Source organism: Anser brachyrhynchus (genome assembly GCF_964034855.1).
Source record: "Anser brachyrhynchus genome assembly, chromosome: 2".
Lineage (NCBI taxonomy): Eukaryota > Metazoa > Chordata > Aves > Anseriformes > Anatidae > Anser > Anser brachyrhynchus.
Genome location: NC_137695.1, coordinates 147,516,211 through 147,535,494, shown reverse-complemented (window position 1 = coordinate 147,535,494; position 19,284 = coordinate 147,516,211). Strand labels below are relative to the sequence as shown.

The following is a 19,284-nucleotide window of genomic DNA, read 5'->3' as shown; positions in this document are numbered from 1 at the left end:
GGGTTCCTCCTTCCCCTCGCCTCCCCCTTAACGACCTTTGTTTCCCAGCCAGCCCCTCTCCTGGAAATCCCTGGGGAGTTGGGCAGAAAGGGGCCCACAGCCCACGGGCTCTGTGAGAAATGGCAGCCCGGGGTGAGCTCCAGGCCCCCTGTGAGAGCTGGCTGTGGGGCCGCAGAGCCCACAGCTCGGCTGCCAGCAGTGATTTTTAAACATGCGCCCTATAAGCCTGGTTGCTGAGACATGTTGTCCTGGAGGCACGTGTCTCCCTGCCAAGCCAGCTGCGTAGGGGAGAAAAAAAGGGGGGGGGGGGGGGGATAGACAGACAGACAGACAGACAGAGCCCAATTAAACCCTCCCCTGGCCAGCCCCTGACACTCCCTCCTGCATTTTCCAGTCTGTGGTTAACAGCACTCAAAGGGTTCCATTAAGTCATCAAGTTTTACAGGTTCCTTAAAAAAAAAAAAAAAAAAAAAAAAAGGAGGGAGAGAGAGAAAAGTTTGGTCATGGTAGGGAATGAGTGATCAAAGCTGAGCCAAAGCTTCCTGTTACACCGGGACTATATATATATCGTGTCTTTAATGTTGAGGGATGTAAGCAGGCTGCTAGGAGGCTGGAGCACACTAGCTGACTCTCTGCCTGATTTCCCAGCTCGCTGAGGTTTCTTCCACCGACCACAATGAACAAGTTCCTGTGCTGCACACTTGTGGTAAGTCCCTTCAGAGAGGTAGATAGGCTTTAAGATGCAGTACGGCTTCAGAGATGAGGCTGTAAAGACCCAGGGCTTTTATTTTGTATTTTCTTTTGCAGTTTTTCTGTTTCGTTTCGTTTTTGTTTCGCTTTTGTTTTGTTTCTTTTCTTTTCTTTTGCATTCTCTTTGATTTCCTGGTAAACCTTTTTCATTTCATCACACTGAGTTTTCCTGGTGAGGTTTGGAGTGAGATGGACACGTCCAGCTTCAGGGAGGAAGCAGAGATTTTGTTCACATTCTTAAGGTAGTGGCATGATTTGGTTTCTTTTTGCCTTCTTTTTTTATCTTCCTCTCACCCTTTGTAAGGCTTCATTGTACTGGACTAACATAAAACACTGTATCTAGGAATGAATTTTAGAAATAGTAGGCTGGAATGTTTGTTTTTGATTTACAAAAGCTCCATCCTTGCCTGTCTGTATAATCTTTCCTACAGTGGCACGAGTCAGTGTCTCAGATACTGGCTTTCTTTCCCTGAAAAACCACTGTGGACTCCAGAAAAAAAAAAAAAGGCACAAGCATGTGGTGCTTATTTTGGCTTAGAAAATTCGGCTTCATATGCAAGAAAATGATGAATTAGTAGCTGTGTCTGTAGCTTTTACAGAAAAAGTTGGGTTATTAAATCTGGTATAAGCCCCTGCTTTAATAAGTTTTTGTTTACATGGCGATTTAGAAAGATACTTCCAGATACAAATTTAGAGATGTTAGCAGTGCAGTAAATCTTTCAAAATGCCACTTAATCTATTTAGCTGCATGGAATTTTGTATGATGTCAATTTAATTAAAACCTGCATACAGACAGATACTGTGTAACATCTACTTAAAGTCTATTCATCTTTTGGATAAGAAAACATTGAAATAGAAACATTAAGAATAATATTCAAAGTAGGGTATTATATGTCTGTGCAGTAACTTGTTTCTCATTTGTTTTGGTGAGTACAGTGGCATTAACGTTGTGGTAGAACGTTAGTTTTGAGTTCCAGTTATTTTGAAAGCTCTTTATAAGTGCCCTGAGATTTCCAGGATCCGATGAGTAATACATGTTTATTACTTTCTGTAGAACTTTCTGAAAGAGCTTTTTGAGAAACAAACCAGAGTAATTAATGGTGCAAGGGAAGCAAAAATTGTCAGGCTCGTGGTTGGCAAATTGAAATGCAAGGCAACTTTTTCATCTAAGGTATGATGTGCCTTCTTTTCCTATAGGGAAGCACAAAATGTCAATTTGGGAATTTCAGCAAATAGCCTGCTATCAGCTTGGCTTCTTATCTCTGGTTGTCATAAAGTAATCACATCAGCATTTTGGTTTTAATTAGGTGTAATGTGCCTGTTCATGTTCTTTCACAAAGTAATAACGTTTGGTGAAGTTCAGCATAATCCTCTGGCAGTGGAGTCTCTGAGCTGAAATATATCACAGTGACAGGAGTACATACCAGAGAGCTTCATCATTCAACTCTTTTATCCTCCATTTAAAAGGAATTTATTTCATGTTATTGTGAAGTTTAAGTGCTGTCAGATGTGCTACAGCTCAGAGAGTAGTTTTAGGATCTGTTTTTATAAAAGCATTTGTAGGAGGCACAACAGCAGTTGAGGGTTGTGTGTGTTTGGCTCACATACCTTAAAGCCAGTTTGGAGTCACCATAGCTAAACCGGACAGTTTGGACATGGTGTACTTCCAGCCTTGGCCTCTTTGCTAGTCTCAGAAAGGGGACCTGCTGTGGTAGTGCATGCATGTATGTGTTGTTTGTTGGAACTCTGAAACAGCTTACAAACAGACAAGCATTATGAAATAGGACGGAATAGAAAGAAATTCCACAGAGCTGGATCTCGTTACTTGTCACGTAACTATCTTGACCCTTAAACTTGACCTTTCTCTATTTTGGATCTCTTGGGCACATGTGACGTGCTTTTTCTGGCCTGCCTGCTGGGTTTGCAGTGTGTAGGCAGTGGTGGCTTTGCAGCCTGTGAGGGTAGGAGTTATCTTTCTGTCTGACTTTCATTCTTTCTTTCTGTTTGTCTGTCTGCATGTGTGTCGGTTAAAAATAAAACACCAAAGTTACCAGAAGAATTTGTTAAAAATATTGTCAGAATTTAAGTTACACACACTTTTCTAATCTCATCGAAACTTTAATTTTACTCCTTTTGTAGTGACTTTCATTCTAGTGGAATTACCACTCTGATGGTCTTCATGGAGACAGATACCTGTTTAGTATTTTCGGTTTTTGGTATTTGTCCATAATGTTGGACTTACTGTTTCTTTAGCTACCCCGTCAGTTGTTAGTGATTCTGTTCAATGCAGCGGTAACCTGTAGTCCTGGTGGTAACATCCCAGGTTTGGGTTAGCTGTACGTCTTGCTGTCACTCTGATGGATAATGTTGCAAAATAGGATTTATTGATAAGATACAGCTTTTGGTGAGTAGCTGGTTATTCTTTACCGCTTCCTCCCTCCACAAGCTTCAGGGAGATGTAACACATAAATGAAGATACAAAACTACTCTTCAGCTCAATGTCATTCTCCTCCCATTGAAAATGAAACAATAGTTTAGACCCCTAAATTGCTTTGTGAATGACAACTAGCTGTGCCTCACAAAAGTCTCTACAAGATTTGAATTGCTAATGTATCACATTAACAGATGAGATGGAGAAATGAAGATGGTGGTTGATATCCACAGTTTTGAATACACGCAGCTCAAGGAAGTCACTAGTTACATTTCTTAAACAAAACAGTGGCCACCAACCTACAAAGCATCTTCTATTCAGAAGTAGGTCCTGTTACATCCAAACTGAGTAGATTGCATTGAAACAGTTGGCAGGATGGTGGAACAGCTTTATAAGCAAATCTCAAACCAGCTAAAATTACTGTTTTAGCTTTTCTTGTTTGAGATTTGAATATTTCCCGGCTGGCCAGATGGATGGAGGTCATTTCTCCCTACATGACAAATATTTTATGCTAGCTATTTACAATAGATGACCGTGGATCTGATCCAGCATGACAGTGTCTTGTACTGGATATATCTAGAAATACTGTTCTGATTTGACAAGCTATTAGTATGGGGGACCTCTTTAATACCATTCAGTGTTATATTTTGCCACAAGGATTTCTTTGGGGTCTGTGGGTGATTTCAGTGAGGCATTCTGCCTCAGGACTGAGGGCCTCCTACCTTAGCTTTGTCCAAATACTTTGTGTAGAGAAACAAAGTAGGAGAGTTGTGAGGTTTTACTTTCAACCCAATGCAAATAGTAGGAGTGATCTGACAAATGCTCTCAATGATTATTTATCAAGCAGGAAAATATGCTTAGGAATAGTTGTGGAATGCAAGACAGAAACAGATTTATCTTTCTCAGCAAATTAAACATTCTCCTTTGGTTTGCAACCCAAAACCACAAAACCAAGCTATATAATAATATTTTCATATGTTGAAAAACCACTTTATTTTCTCTCACAAAGCAGTGATTTAAGGGGATGATGCTTGAAAGATTTTTGCTTTATTGGCTTTGTCTTCCAGTTCATTTTAATTCAACAAGAAAAGGCAAGCAGTTCTTTGCCTTACATTTAAAGATGAAAGAAAAGGGCTTGTACTTTTTTCATGCCTGAGATCTGAAATGAAATTTTACTATCACATTATTTCTCTTTCAAAAGCAGCTTCTAAGGGCTCAAAGAAATGGACTGCACAGGCCTTTTATGTGAGGATTGACTGTTCTGTGTATGTTGACATAAGGATGGTATGGAAAAATATTGCTTTAGGCCTAATGTGTTGAGTGACAGAATCAAAGAATTGCTTTTGAGCCTTGGGTAGCTCATTTTTGGATAAAACATACTAAGTAACATTACACAAACATTGAACTATTAGAATATTTACAAATATTACTCCAATTTTGCTATCCTCTAAGCTAAAGGCTTCAGTATGTTTATGAGCAAACACTGCTTTCAGTTATTTCAGTATATACTTGCATGTCACTGGCTTACACTGAGTTTATACTTCAGTATTTGCAGTTCATCCCAAGCCCTTGCACGGAGATGGCTAATCTTGAGGTGAACTCAGGGTCTGTCCCAGGATGATGGAGGGGGACTGAGTTTCTCAGTCCTTTCAGAACTGGGGCCAGGGCTCTAGAGGCGAATTTCACCTGGTAGGTTGATGGTTGTAGTTAATGATACTAGATTTTGTTTTGCTTTGCTGATTATTCTATTACTGATAGCTTTTCATATTCATAGAACAAACAACAACAAAAAACAGGGATTGTTTTTTTAAGCTGAGCCTTGCATTTCACTACCTGTAGGATCACCATTTACAACTGAGTGCATTCTGAATCAGAGTAACAGTTACTTTACTGAGATGAACAAGGTGCTGAGTATCATTGGCTTCCATTGGTTTGGGAGAGTAAAGGATTTGCTTAGGGATTAAAATTGTAGAGGACTGCCTATGTCTTTTGTGTGTATTCCCCAGCTCTTCCAGGAATCTGAGCAGCGTATTTGCTTTCAGAAATGTGTCAAGGGCTATACTTGAAGTACTTGGGTTTCTTGCACCTGCTTCTCACTAAAAAGCTGTTCCCAAACTTCCTCTGACGAGAGAATCTCCCTTTTCATTTGCCAGCATTATTCTTTAACTGAGAAAGTTCTTCTCTTTCCATGTGTGTGCTATCTCTACTGAATCTATAGGTATTGTTTTGACTTGTCAAGCTATTGCCTCTTCATAGTGAGGGTCTGCATTTCCTTCTCATCTTTCTTGACACCTCTTCTGGTCTGAATTAAGCTCTCATAAACAAGGATGAACAGAATTTTATGCAAACTACTGAATGACAAATCCGTAACTTTGGCCAAGTAGACTCCCAGTTCAGTTTCTTAAAGTTTAAAGGGTGAAATGAAGCCAGACATCAAGTTCCTTAATTCTTTCAAACTGGAACGTGCCTTTTTCTCCACTAAGTGCAAAACAGTCCAATGACAGCATGATTTTCGGAGAAATCCTGCTTTCTGTGCAGCTCTTGGGAAGACTAACAATTCGGGATTAGGAAGTTCTGATGACTGCATTTACACGTGCTCCAGTGGTGCTATTCCTTACAGCAGAGAATCAGGAGTTTAGTCCACCTGTATGTACGGGCATCTAGCTCACTCAGAGGCTTTACGTGACTGAGAATTTGCTACCAGCTTGGTCCTGGCATGGCTTAAGAGAAATGTCAGGAATGACATAAAATACATTTAATTAGCATTTTAATTTGATTCAGGAACATGTTTTTGAAGAGCCTCTCCTGATCATCCTTGTTTGCTGTATTTCAGTTTGCACATCAGAGCAGACTTAGGAGCGCACAAGGTGGCTTTACAAAAATAAACTGAATTGATGAAATTAAATCCAGAGACGGACTCCAGAGATGTACCAGATGTGCCATAACCACTAATGCATGCTCAGTCCATGATAGCAGATTGAAGTTAGTCCCAATTAACCCCTGCCAAATCATGCATAATGTGGATGTCAGGTGCTCAGCACCATCTGTTTTGCTCTACAAATCTGCTGTAACAGGTGACCCAACTTGCTAATCTAAGCACAACTAGGGGGATGTTTGTCAATGTGTCTTAGGCCAGGGGAAAAGACAATTTAGTGAAGTTCTCCTCTAGTTTATTTTGTTACAAGAAGTCCCTCATTCTGTTTACGCCAAGTTGCTGCAGTAAAACTGTCAAAAATCCTGCTTAATCACCTTCCACCACCTTTCCTGCTTTTTTTTTGGCAAAACTTCTGAAAAACTGGTTTTACTTTGGAACTTGGTTCAAGGATAACTTCAGATTTTAAGGATATGTGTTAATAACCAGAATAGTCACATGTGCTGTCTGCTTTCTGTCTGCATAGAAGACAATCTTGCAGATCTATTATCTGAGTAATATTAAGGGACCTACAGCAGTCTCATGAAGAAGGATGCTATTGGGGATTGTAGCCTAGAAATGTACTTAACAGCATACTAATGGCTGCACTGAGTCTAGGAAAAAAAATAACCAGGAAGAGTTAGAAAAGGGGCTAAAAAGCCCTATGCGCTGTCTGTGGCAGGATCTGATGCACAGAGGAGATTTAAGAGAAAGGCAGAAATGTAGTGATATTTTTCCAAAACACTCTTCCAGACTCAAGCAATTTGTGGTTTGGGATTTCCTGATCAAGAGGCGATGTTTGTGTTTTATCGACCTTTACGTGAATTTTCTTCTTTTACTATGTCCTGTAGCATTTTGCACCCAACCACTTAGGATGTCCTGCGGCAATGAGTTACAAATGTTAACAGTCAAACCGTAACGGTGGGTAATCTAGCTCTGTGTTGAAAATGATGTATGAGATGTTTTGGTAAAATACCAAGATATTAATTGCATTTATAACGTTAGTTTGATTGAAAGGTCTTTAGTTATAATTGTTTACTTAGTAAGAGTTTGACCCAGCGTACATATGGCTCAGGCATGGATTATTGCAGCTATGTAACGTGTTTTTGGGAAGAAAGGGAAGACAGGTGCGATGTGTTTTTCTATTAAAAACACGAAGAAAACAATGACATGCAAAGACTGATAGTCCTTCTAGTGACACTGATATATTAATCATATTATTATGTTTATTGGTTACATTCATTTAGATGAATAGTGTTCTGCTTGGCAGTAATAGTTCATAGCGGTTTGGTGTTCCAAAGTTAAAGCTTAGCATAGTCTCACTCACCTATCGTTCAGGTATGGTTTTGCTCCTCTCAGTCCTTTGCCGTGTCATAATTTTTTTCTGAATGATACTATAATTAAAATTTGAATCAATTCCTCTCTGCAGCTGTGTTGAGTTATTGACTTGCTTCACCTAGCAGTTGGGTCTTCAGGAAGGGAGTGCCTCCATTTTTCCCCACAATACCCCATGCTCTCATACCCCGATTAAAGAAGCTGAATTCTTTTAAGCCGTGAATCATCCCCTGCGGCTCAACCTCTCACTTGCCTCTTATATATGATTTCCAGAGTAAATTGTCATGTAAGAAAAATAGACAAATTATTGTCATTCTTACTCCTGCACGTTACCAAGGGAAGTTGATCAGCCTTGAAACGGTCCACCTAACCGCTTGGCACCTGCCAGGGCATGAGCAAGAACAGCGTAGGCACAGCCTGCATATCTGGTTGCTGTCCCTAATCATTTTCACAGTTTCATATTTTCATCTGTGTGTGGTACTGTCTTGGGCTTCCGCAGACATCTGCATGAAATATAGGTTTATTCTTGTCTTTGTGGCATTTGTGCCGCATGTTGCAGTCTGTTATGATCTGTGAATGGAGTGCATGTGTCCATGAAAGCCTGGGACTCTGGGGGATGCTACAATACCTATTCCTGAATAAAAAAACAGAGAATAAAACCTGAATGTTCACATCAGTAATTGATGTGATTATCAAGACTTCCTTATTACTAGCGTAATAGTGGTAGATTTACCAAGGGTGGGTGCACTTTTCATCAATGGAAGGCCATTCACTTTCAAAAAATGTGCTGCACCCTCTTGTTAAATAGACTACATGAAACAGATCCAGTCATTTGAGAAAAATGGAGCTGTACATCATCAGCAAACCTCAATGAGCAATGAGGAATTTCTTACAATGGAAGACACTGTGCATTGAAATCGCAAGAAAAAGTGGATTCCCTACATGTAGAAATAGACAAGTTACAGGGTGAAGGGTAACTAGAATAGGCTGTGGGGAGTATCCATACTATCTCCATTTCATTCTTCAGCCTGTCTAGGCATAGCGATATCAAAAGTGGATTCACAGACAACATGAGAATGCAATTAAGAATATTTTGAATTCCTAATTTAGGCATCTCATGTTACTTGGTACAAATGCTCTGACTTGTGTTAATGCAGGTGAATGATTTAATTATCTTTTCCAGCCTTAATAAGAATTTCGTGTAATAAGTGCAATGCTGTGGCAAAAGTGAGGCTCGTAGGTGAAGCCTCTTCAGGAAATTTAGAGTCTAAGTGAATAAAAAGAGTTAATTCCACTTACGCTTTGGGGACATCTACTTGGAAAAGAGGAAAATATATTCTTGAAATTGAATGTACAACTCTGTATTAGCAAACTGGGATTGAAATAGCAGCAAAGACCTTCAAAGCTAGATCTTTAATTTGAATGGATACATAGATATTTTTTTTTTACTCAGAGATAGTTTACTTCACATTTATAAACCATACAAGTTTTAAAAGGGAGGCAGCACGTACATCCGTGTTCTCAGTGTGAAGCCTGAGCTCCTGGCGAACCCTGCAGAGTAGGGGCTGTACTTAGGGAAGTAAACAAGAGAGTCCTTTTTTTGGTGGAATCACATAACCAAAGTTTTTGTTACAAGACCAAAATGACGTGATATCAAGGCTGTCTCTACAGAGGGGCAGACCATTAGATCCTAAATGTCCCAAGCTAAGCAGACTTGGAGGAAGCAAGAGGGGTTGTAGCTGACACCGGACCTGGTCCTAGGACAGTGTTAAGCATTCTTTACCTGTGGTTTTAGATAGGAATTGAAAGCATTAGCTTGATCTATTCCAGCTCATTCACTTAAGTTCTTGATGCACCTTTCATTAACTGTAGCTTTCTCTACCTCTGTCTGAAGCTACCACTTTATACTTGCAGTGGCTGGAGTGTTTTACCCCCACAGCTGCAGCATTTCAGGGAAAGATTAAATGGAAGTTGTTAAAAAGCCACCTATATTATTCTAGCCATTTGTTGCTGGTAGAAATACATGTTGTAAGGAATCACCCTTTAAATGTATCTGTAGCAGTAGTGCACTATGTTTGTCAGGTTTGCATGCTCAGATACTTAGCATTTCTTTTGCATCCGAAGGACTTGGTACTCAAGAAGGCAAGCGTGGATAATCCCTGCCTTGCTGTACATCAGCTGTGATGCCAGTGAAACTAGTAGGCTGAGTTTGCTGGTACCAGGGGGTACCAAAGATGATTGCCCAGTGATATTAAAAGGATGTAAGTGGGAGAAGGATAGCTTCTGCAGTTCTGTAAGAACAAGGAAGTACTTATGTCAGGAAGCTTTGCTGGATAAGGCCCTAAAATTTTCCCATTCTAAGACAGACATGGGAGAATCTGGAAGCTGGATAATTTACAAATTTGAAACACAAACATTTTTTGAAAATAGCAATGTGGATAGACTCACAAACTCATTAAAACATAGGTTTCTTTGAGTCTGTGGTGCCCCAGCGTGACCAATGTTTTCTTTCCCTGTGGCTAGCTCTTGGACATCTCCGTCAAGTGGTCCATCCAGGACATCTCTCCCCGCAAGTATCTCCATTACGACCCAGGGACATCTCGTCAAGTGATGTGTGACCAGTGCCCTCCTGGGAGCTACGTAAAGCAGCACTGTACAGCTACCAGCCCGACAGTGTGTGCCCCCTGCCCGGATCAGTACTACGCCGAAGACTGGAACAGCAACGATGAATGCCAGTACTGCAGTGCCGTTTGCAAGGAGCTGCAGTACGTCAAGCAGGAGTGCACGAGCAGGCAGGACCGTGTCTGCGAGTGCATCGAAGGCAGGTACCTGGAGCTGGAGTTTTGCTTAAAGCACACGGAGTGTCCTCCCGGATTCGGTGTCGCTCAGCCAGGTACGTTCCGCTACTCAGTAAGCAGAGAAGTAATTAGCGCTCTACAGCATGTTGAAAGCTTGTGGTGCTTACAAGATTAGGAAACAAGCTTGTCCAGACGAAGGTGCAGGACAGTAAATTGTAAAGGCAATTGAACCTGTTCCTAGTCTGCTTCATTTGGACCGTAGCCAAAGGAACATTTCTCAGTGGAATACCCTGCTCCTACTGTAATATATAACTTAATGGCAGTAGCAAATGTAGCAAATTGCACTCTAATGAGAAACATGATGGATTGCCTCTTTTAAAGGAACATTATCTGGAATGTAGTATTTGTGTGTGTGATAAATAATAATGTTTTTCATTGTGAAATCTGCTGTTTCAAGCAACTGTATATCTTGACAAACACCAGGAGCACTAAGTGTTTGACACCAAGTGTATAATTATAACAATATTAATATAGCTCTAGCAGCACAGCAATATGTGGTAATAATTAATTATCATTGTCCTAAGTGGAACTCTTTGGGAAACTGTTGCTATTATCATACAAACAGCCATTTCTTTGTCAAGCGGACTGGCACTGTGCTGAATGTCTGATGGGGATATGGAGTGAAGCGGCGCTTTTCAGTGGAGTGTATTCTTCATTTGAGACAACACAAATTGTTAAACCAATAAGTTCTTCTCTCCAAACAAAATACATTATTTATCATTTGGCAAATGTCACGGCACAGTTTAGCTCCAATATTTAATACAGCCTGAAAGAATTGTAAACTGTCATTGTACTGGAGACCGATAACTGCCTGGAGAAGAGCATTGAGGAAGGGAATACAGAAAATCAAGGCATCTTATACACAAACCTGTAGGCAGCCCATCTCCAGAGCTACAGAACTACTCCCTAATAGTTACATATATAGAGTGAGAAACTGTAGGACCAGCTGTACATTTTAGAGCTGTGCTGAGTGATAGCTCAGGAGGCCTTTGTCTGGTTATAAACATCACACTGGAGAACATCTTTAATGTAGGGAGTAATGTCACTGCTCCCTGAGTAATTGGTTAAGTGAGCTCTACCCTGATGCCACATCTGCTCTTGCCACCATTAAACATTTCCATGCATTTCCATTGGCAGCAGCCGCATTTCCATGTTATAAACCTTCATTAACCTACATCATTGTAGCTAGTGGCTTGGGTTAATGAGGTGCTGCTGCCGTATCTCAGCAGCAAGTCAAAAATTACAGAAACAAAGTGCTCAGAAAGCCCACCCAGGAGACAAAGAAAGAAGCAGAAACTGTCCAAGCAACCCTGCAAGCACAGTAAAACCATGCTGCATAAATTCGAATTCCTCAGTTCAAAATGAAACAAACTTTGGAAGAAGATCAATTGTTGAGTCGTGTAATTTATTGGAAAGTCGGTTTCCAAAAGCCCATCAGAATGAACCAACTAAACCTAAGGAGACCTCAAACAAGGAGCGAAAACATTGTAAAAATAATTGCGTCCCCCCTGTTTCAACAGTCAGTTTTGGAGATGAGGCATCGACTAAGAATTTAATGGGCATAGACCACGTTGTCTTCCTGCTATACGATACTGTTGAACTTTGGACTGACGTAAGTTCAGATGAAATAAAACCTGAGCATAGAAAAATAGGCTCTCAATGCCGCACAGTGTGATTCAGAGCCTCGTTCAGAGCATACAGCATTAGAAACGAAATCCGAGTGTTTCCCCGCTGCTGGTAGCTAGGGATTACACCGGGCAGATTGCTTGACTTTGGTCGTCCCCGCTTCTGCATGTAAGCGACTCAGGTTGTGTTCCCTGCTGCCACGGTCGGCCCCGTACCTGGCAGAGCTTTGGGAAGCAGCCCGCTTGGGAACCGGGGCTGCTGCAGGGCAGCGTTATCTCCCTGCCACGCCGCCGCTTCCCCACGGGAGTGGGGGATTCCAGCCAAACTGCGGGGAGAGGCGGCACAGCAGAGGGGCCGCGGCAGTTTGTGCCCTGAACAAGAGTGGGCAGATAAGCAGCGAAGCAGAAGCTGGCGAGGCGGGGAGATTACTTTGTGCTCAGCCCTGAGGAAGCTGGTGGATTACCCGTTTTATTCCCCTCTTGTGCCACAAAGGTTGCAGGGGAAGCTCCGAACAGGCTGATGTACCATTTGCAGGGACTGTCCTTTCTTCCCCTTCCTCGCTGATGAAACACGTGTCTGTAGTAGGGAAAGTTGCTAAAACTTCAGACTTCTCAGAAAAAAACAATTGCTGCCTGCTCAGGTGCAGATGTTGCCTGGAGTTTTGTACAAACCAGAGCCGCCGGCAGTGCCTGCTGGGGAAGCAAACACCAGGGCAGGCGTGCACGCAGCCTTCCCCAGCCCCTCTGCTGCTGGCTGCAGAAATCAGAGGGTTTGGGAGGGTGGCAATGCACAGGGGCTGTGATTTCCAGGTGCACAACAGCTAAAAAATCCCCCGTTTGTGTTCACTTACTGGCTGATGGAAGAAGTGGTAGATCAGGTGTACGCAAATACTGTTTGTTTCATGGCTAGCTGAAAGCTCAAGACTCTTCTTCTCTGAGGAAATGTCCCAAATAAATAAAATCTACTTAATTGCTACCATTATAATAAGCATCCACATGCAAATACTACCAAAATACACTAGATGGAGGCACGTTCATATTCAAATATAGTTTCCAATTATTTGCAAATAATTTTAAGCATGTGCTTAAGTCCATGTTCAATAATGCAGTATTAGATCTTAGACCTCAGGCACTTGCTTAAATGTTGGCTGAATAACTGTGAATTAAATGAAAAAATAAATGAATGTGTATTAAATATTTTTCCTATATTAGATGATGCTTTCTTTGCTTTAAAAATATTTCAGAGAGCTAAGATTCAAGCCCAGAAAAAAAGTTCAAAACTGTTGGTGAAATTATATTTTCCTGTATAATTTCGTACTTCAGAAGTGGAAGTACTTATCAGAGGGTCTTTAGCTGATACTTAGTTATTTTTGGCTAGAGCTAAAGTACTGCCTTTGAGTACGGTTCTATGCAGTTATTACAGAGTTCGATTTAGAGGAATGTCCTGTGCCATTTAATTATTTTACGGAGTATTTGTATGGATGAAGTGTGAAGGTCAGACATCATGTAGTATCTGAATAGACTCAAGTAATTACTGACTTAAAGACCCTTACAGAAGTTGGTAACAAGTGCATTTAAGAGTACTGTTTATTCTATTACTTTAACAGTAACATTAATCTCTGAAAGATGTTTTCTTTTTTTTTTAAATTGAAGTGTTTTTTTTCATTACTGTGATTCCTTCGTAGACTAGATATGTGAAAAACAGAAGCCATCACAATTTTGGGAAGAATATATATGTATTTGTTTCTTTTCTTTTTTTTTTTTTTTGACCAGTTGAGGTTATATATAATTGGATGCATTGTTTTCCTGTTTCCACAGGTACCCCTGAGAGTGACACTGTATGTAAGAGATGTCCAGAGGGATTTTTCTCCAACGTAACATCATCCAAAGCAACCTGCCAAAAGCACACAAACTGTAGTGCACTGGGTTTCAAAATAGCATTGAAGGGAAATGCAGTTCGTGACAACGTCTGTCAGGAAAATACAGATACATCTCCTCAGAAATGTGGCATAGGTATGTACCACGTTAAACAGGAGTGCTCTGAAAACATGCCTTTGAGTATTGTTACAATGACAGTATCAGCATTTATGATAAGGATACCTACTCATTTGCTTGCTACAGAACTGGATGTAGTCAATGGAACTTGAGCACAGAGAGCAACAGCACTGTAAAGACTACTTCCTAGTTTTAGTGCTTTTTAAACAGTTTTGCTTAACATCCTTGCTGCATGCCACTTACTCCAGAGACAAGCAGGGCAACAGACATTACAAAAACTGACGTATTCTTTTTTTTTTTTCGTTTCAGATGTAACCCTGTGCGAGGAGGCTTTGTTTAGGTTTGCTGTTCCTACTTTACTCGTGCCTAACTGGCTGAACTTGCTAGCAGACAGTTTGCCGGGGACAAAGCTTAGCACAGAAAATATCGAACGGATTAAACAAAGGCACGGTTCACAAGAGCAGACCTTCCAGCTTATGAAATTATGGAAGCAGCAGAACAAGGAACAGGATATAGCCAAGAAGATTAATCAAGGTACTGTCTGTTGATAGCACTTATATTGTGAGCAACCTTCTAAAGAGCATTTTAAAAATCGCTTGAGATCAGATTCCTTTTGGTGAGGTGTTATGCTCTCAGGAGGACTCACAGGGCTTGACAGAGATTTATTGATGCAGTAAGCACAGTGAAGCTGAAGGGAAGCAGGAAGAACATTTTCCTCATCATCCTAGAGGATTGACTTCTTCCCAGACTTGTAGGCCACTAGGGAGTATGTGGTGTCACAGCCCAGATCCCTCTCTAAGGCTGTGCAATGCATGAAGAATTTTGATCAGGTGGGGAAAATGTTTCCTGCAGTTGTATTTGAGCAGTGGCTGCTGAGGTTAGAGGGAGCAGGATGTATGCAACTGAAAGTACAATTTGCTGGGTTTTTTTTTGTAAAGTGGAGATTGATAGCGTGAACCAGGACATCTATTCGCGGAATGGGAACACATGGGAGTAAGGAATACACAGACATGCGTTCCCTTCTTCTTACTTTCTGGTACCTATTTGTTATGCCAGCTGACTGCTTTGTTGGTGCTGAATCTGCCAAGACAGGTGTCAAAGCTGAAGTAGTGTTGCAATGTTAACGCCGAGGTTATTGTGAAAGTCAAGCTAACTTTTTCATGTAAGCCACCATCAACAACCACCACATTTGCATGACCTTTTGTCCATTGGGAATATCTTTGAAAAATGCTGCAGAAATGTATTTATTTGCCTCTCCTTTTAAATATGTATGCTTATGTCAGATCGTGAAATGTCTAGAACACTTCAAATGGAAAATAACTATTTTAGCAAAGCCTGCCTAGACATTTCTGAAGAAGAGCAAAGCTATCATTCACTGGAAACAAATATTAGGAGTCCTATCATGTACACAGAACAGTTTACAAGATAAATTAAGCAAGCTTATGGAAATAAATACTTGCTAGTAACTTTGTATGTGATTTGGGGCTGTTTGTATTTGCAAAGTTAATTACCTTCTTAAGTGCTTTTCAAAATTGGAGCCTAAAAAAACAGTATTGCTGAGAGAATAATTTGAAATAAAGAAAAAATGGAGCAGGAATATTCACTGCAATATTTTGGAAGATTTTTACAGGCCATTGTACAGTTGGCATGCATTATACTTACCTGTCTTTTCTTTTTGCTTTCTATAGATATTGAACTTTGTGAAAGTAGCGTCTTAAGGCATATTGGCCACCCAAATCTCACCTTTGAGCATCTCAACACACTGATGGCAAGCTTGCCAGGCAAGAAAGTGGGAAAAGAAGATATTGAGCGCACAATGAAACTGTGTCAACCTACGGAGCAAGTTCTGAAGCTTCTCAATCTGTGGAGAATAAAGAATGGAGACCAAGACACCATCAAAGGTTTAATGTATGGACTGAAGCACTTGAAAACATACCACTTTCCGAAAACAACCATACAAAGTCTGAAGAAGGTCATTAAGTTTCTTCAAAGATTTACAATGTATAGATTATACCAGAAACTCTTATTAGAAATGGTAGGAAACCAAATTAAATCAGTGAAAGTAAGATGTGTCTAATTCAAGATATTTTTCATTCTCCACTGACAATTTTTCTCTAATTACTGCCAGCAGTAATTAAACTGGAACGTTGTTTCCCTACATTATGTCTTACTATTTATAGAAATGCCTGACTGGAATAGCTCTAAGTCTTTTGCAGTGTTCTTGGAGATTTTTTTATTTTTTTCTTGTTTGTTTGTATGTTTTTGTTTGTTTTTAAATCACTTTTGTAAAAGCTGTTAACCTGTTGATAACACTAAGAGCCTGATTCAGCATTTTTGCACATTCAGAGTTGAAAAGCCCCACTATAGTCACTAGAGGAGAAAAGAATGCTGGACCTGGCTCTAATACAGTATTTGCTATTTATATTCTTTGAGGTATAAACATTTTTGTTGTACATATTTATTAAGTTAAATGGAAATTGTATGAGACAGAATTTTGGGAAGAGAAATGAAAAGCACACTGTATATTTTCTAGTTAAACAAAAATGATCCCATATATTTTTCTGGCAAAATTTTGTAGCATGCTCTAAAAGTTCTTAATATCTTTACCTTTTGTATTTAAAGAAGTATTATTACTTAGTTTTATTTGTATAACTTGTGGTATCTTTGGGTAGGGATGTTTTAATTTATCCAACGATTTTAACTCAAATGTGGTGAAAATATAGCACGTGACCTGAATATTTAAATATTCTGTGAGGAAGTGAATGTACCATATTTAAGAAGCTGGATTTTTACATAGAATTTCATAATCTTATTTTATAAAACAATTAAATTTTTCAGTTTACTTTTCGACTGGTGTTTTTACTTCTGACTCAGAAGTAGGAACTAATAACAAGGACATTCCACATGGGTTTCGCTGCTTATCTTGGGTTTGGCTCTTTGCTAACTCCCTCCTTGGTCTAGTAGTTAATATGTGAGCCAAGTAAATATTGACCAGCACTAGCTTTTCATGGTCACTGTACAGGTGTAAAAAAAATGTAGAACATGTTAAAGTATTCGAGTTCAGAGGGGCCGGGTGATTCGATGCAATCGGTTACAACTCCGTAGATGTATGTGGCCCAACATCACTCTTGGCCCGGCGTCATTCTTGGAGAGCTCACAACCTTTGCCCTAACCACAGCTTGTAATTTTATGGAGGAAAGATGATGCACAGGCCCTGCCGGGCTTGGAAAGCCTTACATTTTGCCACTATGTTTAAAGGAAGGGAGCACAGAGAGGTCACATTAAAAAAAAAAAAAAAAATCACTTACCATTGCCCTCAGTAGCAGAACGAGGCACCTGCACAGAGATGGACTCTCTCTGCAAAAAAAGGACTCAAAAAAAAAAAAGGGAATAGACAGTGTATGAATGTTGTTATCAAAAGCTCAGATAATTTTAAGGGCTACTCATCATTCACAGTGCAAGGCAAAGGCTTTGGTGGCTGCAGACTGTACTGTGGTGTTTTTTTTCTTCTTCAAACTACATGAACAGAGCTTACGTATGCAACATGTTCCTTTCCCTTGTGTAAAGGAAGGAAAAGCCATCAGAACTGAGTGACAAATATTCCTGTATTACAGATGAGAGGATTTTAAGCAAAGAATGAAAAAGAGAACCCTGGTAGATGTGATAGGTGCTCATCAAAAGTGCTCTCTTACAGAGTACAAACACAGCTTTAAAGTATTCGGTTTCATTTTTCACTGAATTCTCACACTATTTTTTGTACCAAAGTGCAACTATTCAGCAATAAACTCCCTTTTATATTTCACATGCTATATATTAGCATTTAATTTATCATGTAGCTGAAAAATGGTGCTGAACACAAGAAATCCTGCTTTCGTATTGATTCATTTGAAATCAGTTTCATACTTATACTGTTCTATCATTATATTAACATATAATTAAATAGGTTGAAAGCTGATAACAACAGGCTCACAAATTGGAAAAGAGAGCTCAGGTATTTCCATGACTCTGCCAGGTGTGGAAGTTTGGGATGCCGCAGTTATTAAAAATAGAATAATCATGCTATTGCCAGCAAAATGAAGAGGAATCCTACACACCTCCTACAAACATTTCCATCCTAATCCTTCCTATATTAGATCTATTTAAGATAAGAATATAGTAATTGACAGTATACTTATAGTATTAAGTATCAATATAGTTAAAAAATAAATCAGTGGACTTAATCTAACAGCTAATAGGCCAGTGGAAAGCACAGTTGCTTCTCACTCAGTACTTCATACTGTTTTTACCTTTTAATGAAAACATTTAAACTACCATATTGTAACTAATTATGTATAACCCATTATAAATAACATTGTATACGTCTGTCGACCTTCACGAATAACGGTATTACAGGAGATGCTCAGAGCCACAGCATATAACGAGGTTATACTATAGCTACCATATGCTGTGCTTCGGTACAGCATAGCCTTTACTGGTTTTCCTTCGAGACTTTAGCATTAAACTATTACCCGTGCCTTTTAAAACAGGATTTTTTTTTTTTTTTGCCTAAACATAAAGTAACGTGTTTAATGAATTACGCCTTTTAAAACTGATGCAGCTAACCAGGTGCCCACGGTCAGGTAGACACTTCTCAGCCAGCTTATGCCTCATTTATCAGTTCAGCTTCGCTCAGCTGGAAGGAATCGAACACTTTGTGTTGTGAGCAGGCGATGCTTAAACCATATTCCCTTCCCCAAAGAGCCTCCAGCCCAAAATAGCCAAGACAAACAAAAGCAAGACCCAGGATAATGAGGGAGAGATGAGGCAATCAGAAAGTGGGAGGGTTGCTTGGAAAAAAAATGTTTGTTTGGGGGGTGGTTTGTTTTTCAGGGAAGGTTGCAGGAGGAAAGAGGAGGTGTGTGGTGGGGAAGGAGGGAGAACTGAGGGCTGGGGGCAACCAGCAGCAGCCAGGGCTGGGGGCAACCAGCAGCAGCCAGAGCTGGGCCTTGGGGTGATATTAAGAGGGATACTCTGCTCAGGGTGCCCTGACCAGGGTAGCAGTGCCTGCCCTCATCTCGGCCTTGCTTTGGGCCAGACTCAGATGAAGGCAACCATTTGGTCAGCCCCCCCGCTAGCGGTGAGGCTAAAAAAAAATATACTCTGGGTTTAAAGCAGAACCTTGCAATGCCAAAATCTTCTACAACCCTGTTTTTTAATTATTTTTTTTAAGAGACTGTCCTGCAGTGAGGCAGTCTCCTGGGTCTCAGAAAATACAAGATGTTTTGGAGTAGGAGGGAAATTAGAGAAGAAACTAGATATTAAGCTCTTTAATCATCTGTGTTTTTGCACTGTGCACATCACCAAGCACAATAGATTCCTGGCCCCTGACTGTGCCTCGTG

General features: G+C 40.2%; 1 protein-coding gene across 2 annotated transcripts; it reads left to right on the top strand.

Moving 5' to 3' along the window:
* The first annotated feature begins 325 nt into the window (after positions 1-325).
* On the top strand, positions 326-16,752 carry TNFRSF11B (TNF receptor superfamily member 11b). 2 transcript variants are annotated; one of them, XM_080578071.1, is made up of 5 exons: positions 326-706; positions 9,951-10,320; positions 13,729-13,923; positions 14,215-14,439; positions 15,594-16,752. In XM_080578071.1, exons 1-5 carry the CDS (start codon positions 677-679, stop codon positions 15,980-15,982), a joined length of 1,209 nt encoding a protein of 402 aa, XP_080434197.1. In that variant the 5' UTR covers positions 326-676; the 3' UTR covers positions 15,983-16,752. The 2 variants fall into 2 exon arrangements, with proteins under 2 accessions (XP_080434197.1, XP_080434198.1); XM_080578072.1 differs by lacking the exon at positions 326-706 and adding an exon at positions 723-992.
* Positions 16,753-19,284: the final 2,532 nt, after the last annotated feature.

What these genes read in the sequence shown, in the direction of transcription:
- TNFRSF11B (XM_080578071.1), top strand. Translation starts at nt 677, where the DNA reads ATGAACAAGTTCCTGTGCTGCACACTTGTG. An exon ending in TCCTGTGCTGCACACTTGTG is followed by an intron (nt 707 to 9,950) that starts GTAAGTCCCTTC and finishes CCCTGTGGCTAG; the next exon opens with CTCTTGGACATCTCCGTCAA. An exon ending in AGCCAAGAAGATTAATCAAG is followed by an intron (nt 14,440 to 15,593) that starts GTACTGTCTGTT and finishes TGCTTTCTATAG; the next exon opens with ATATTGAACTTTGTGAAAGT.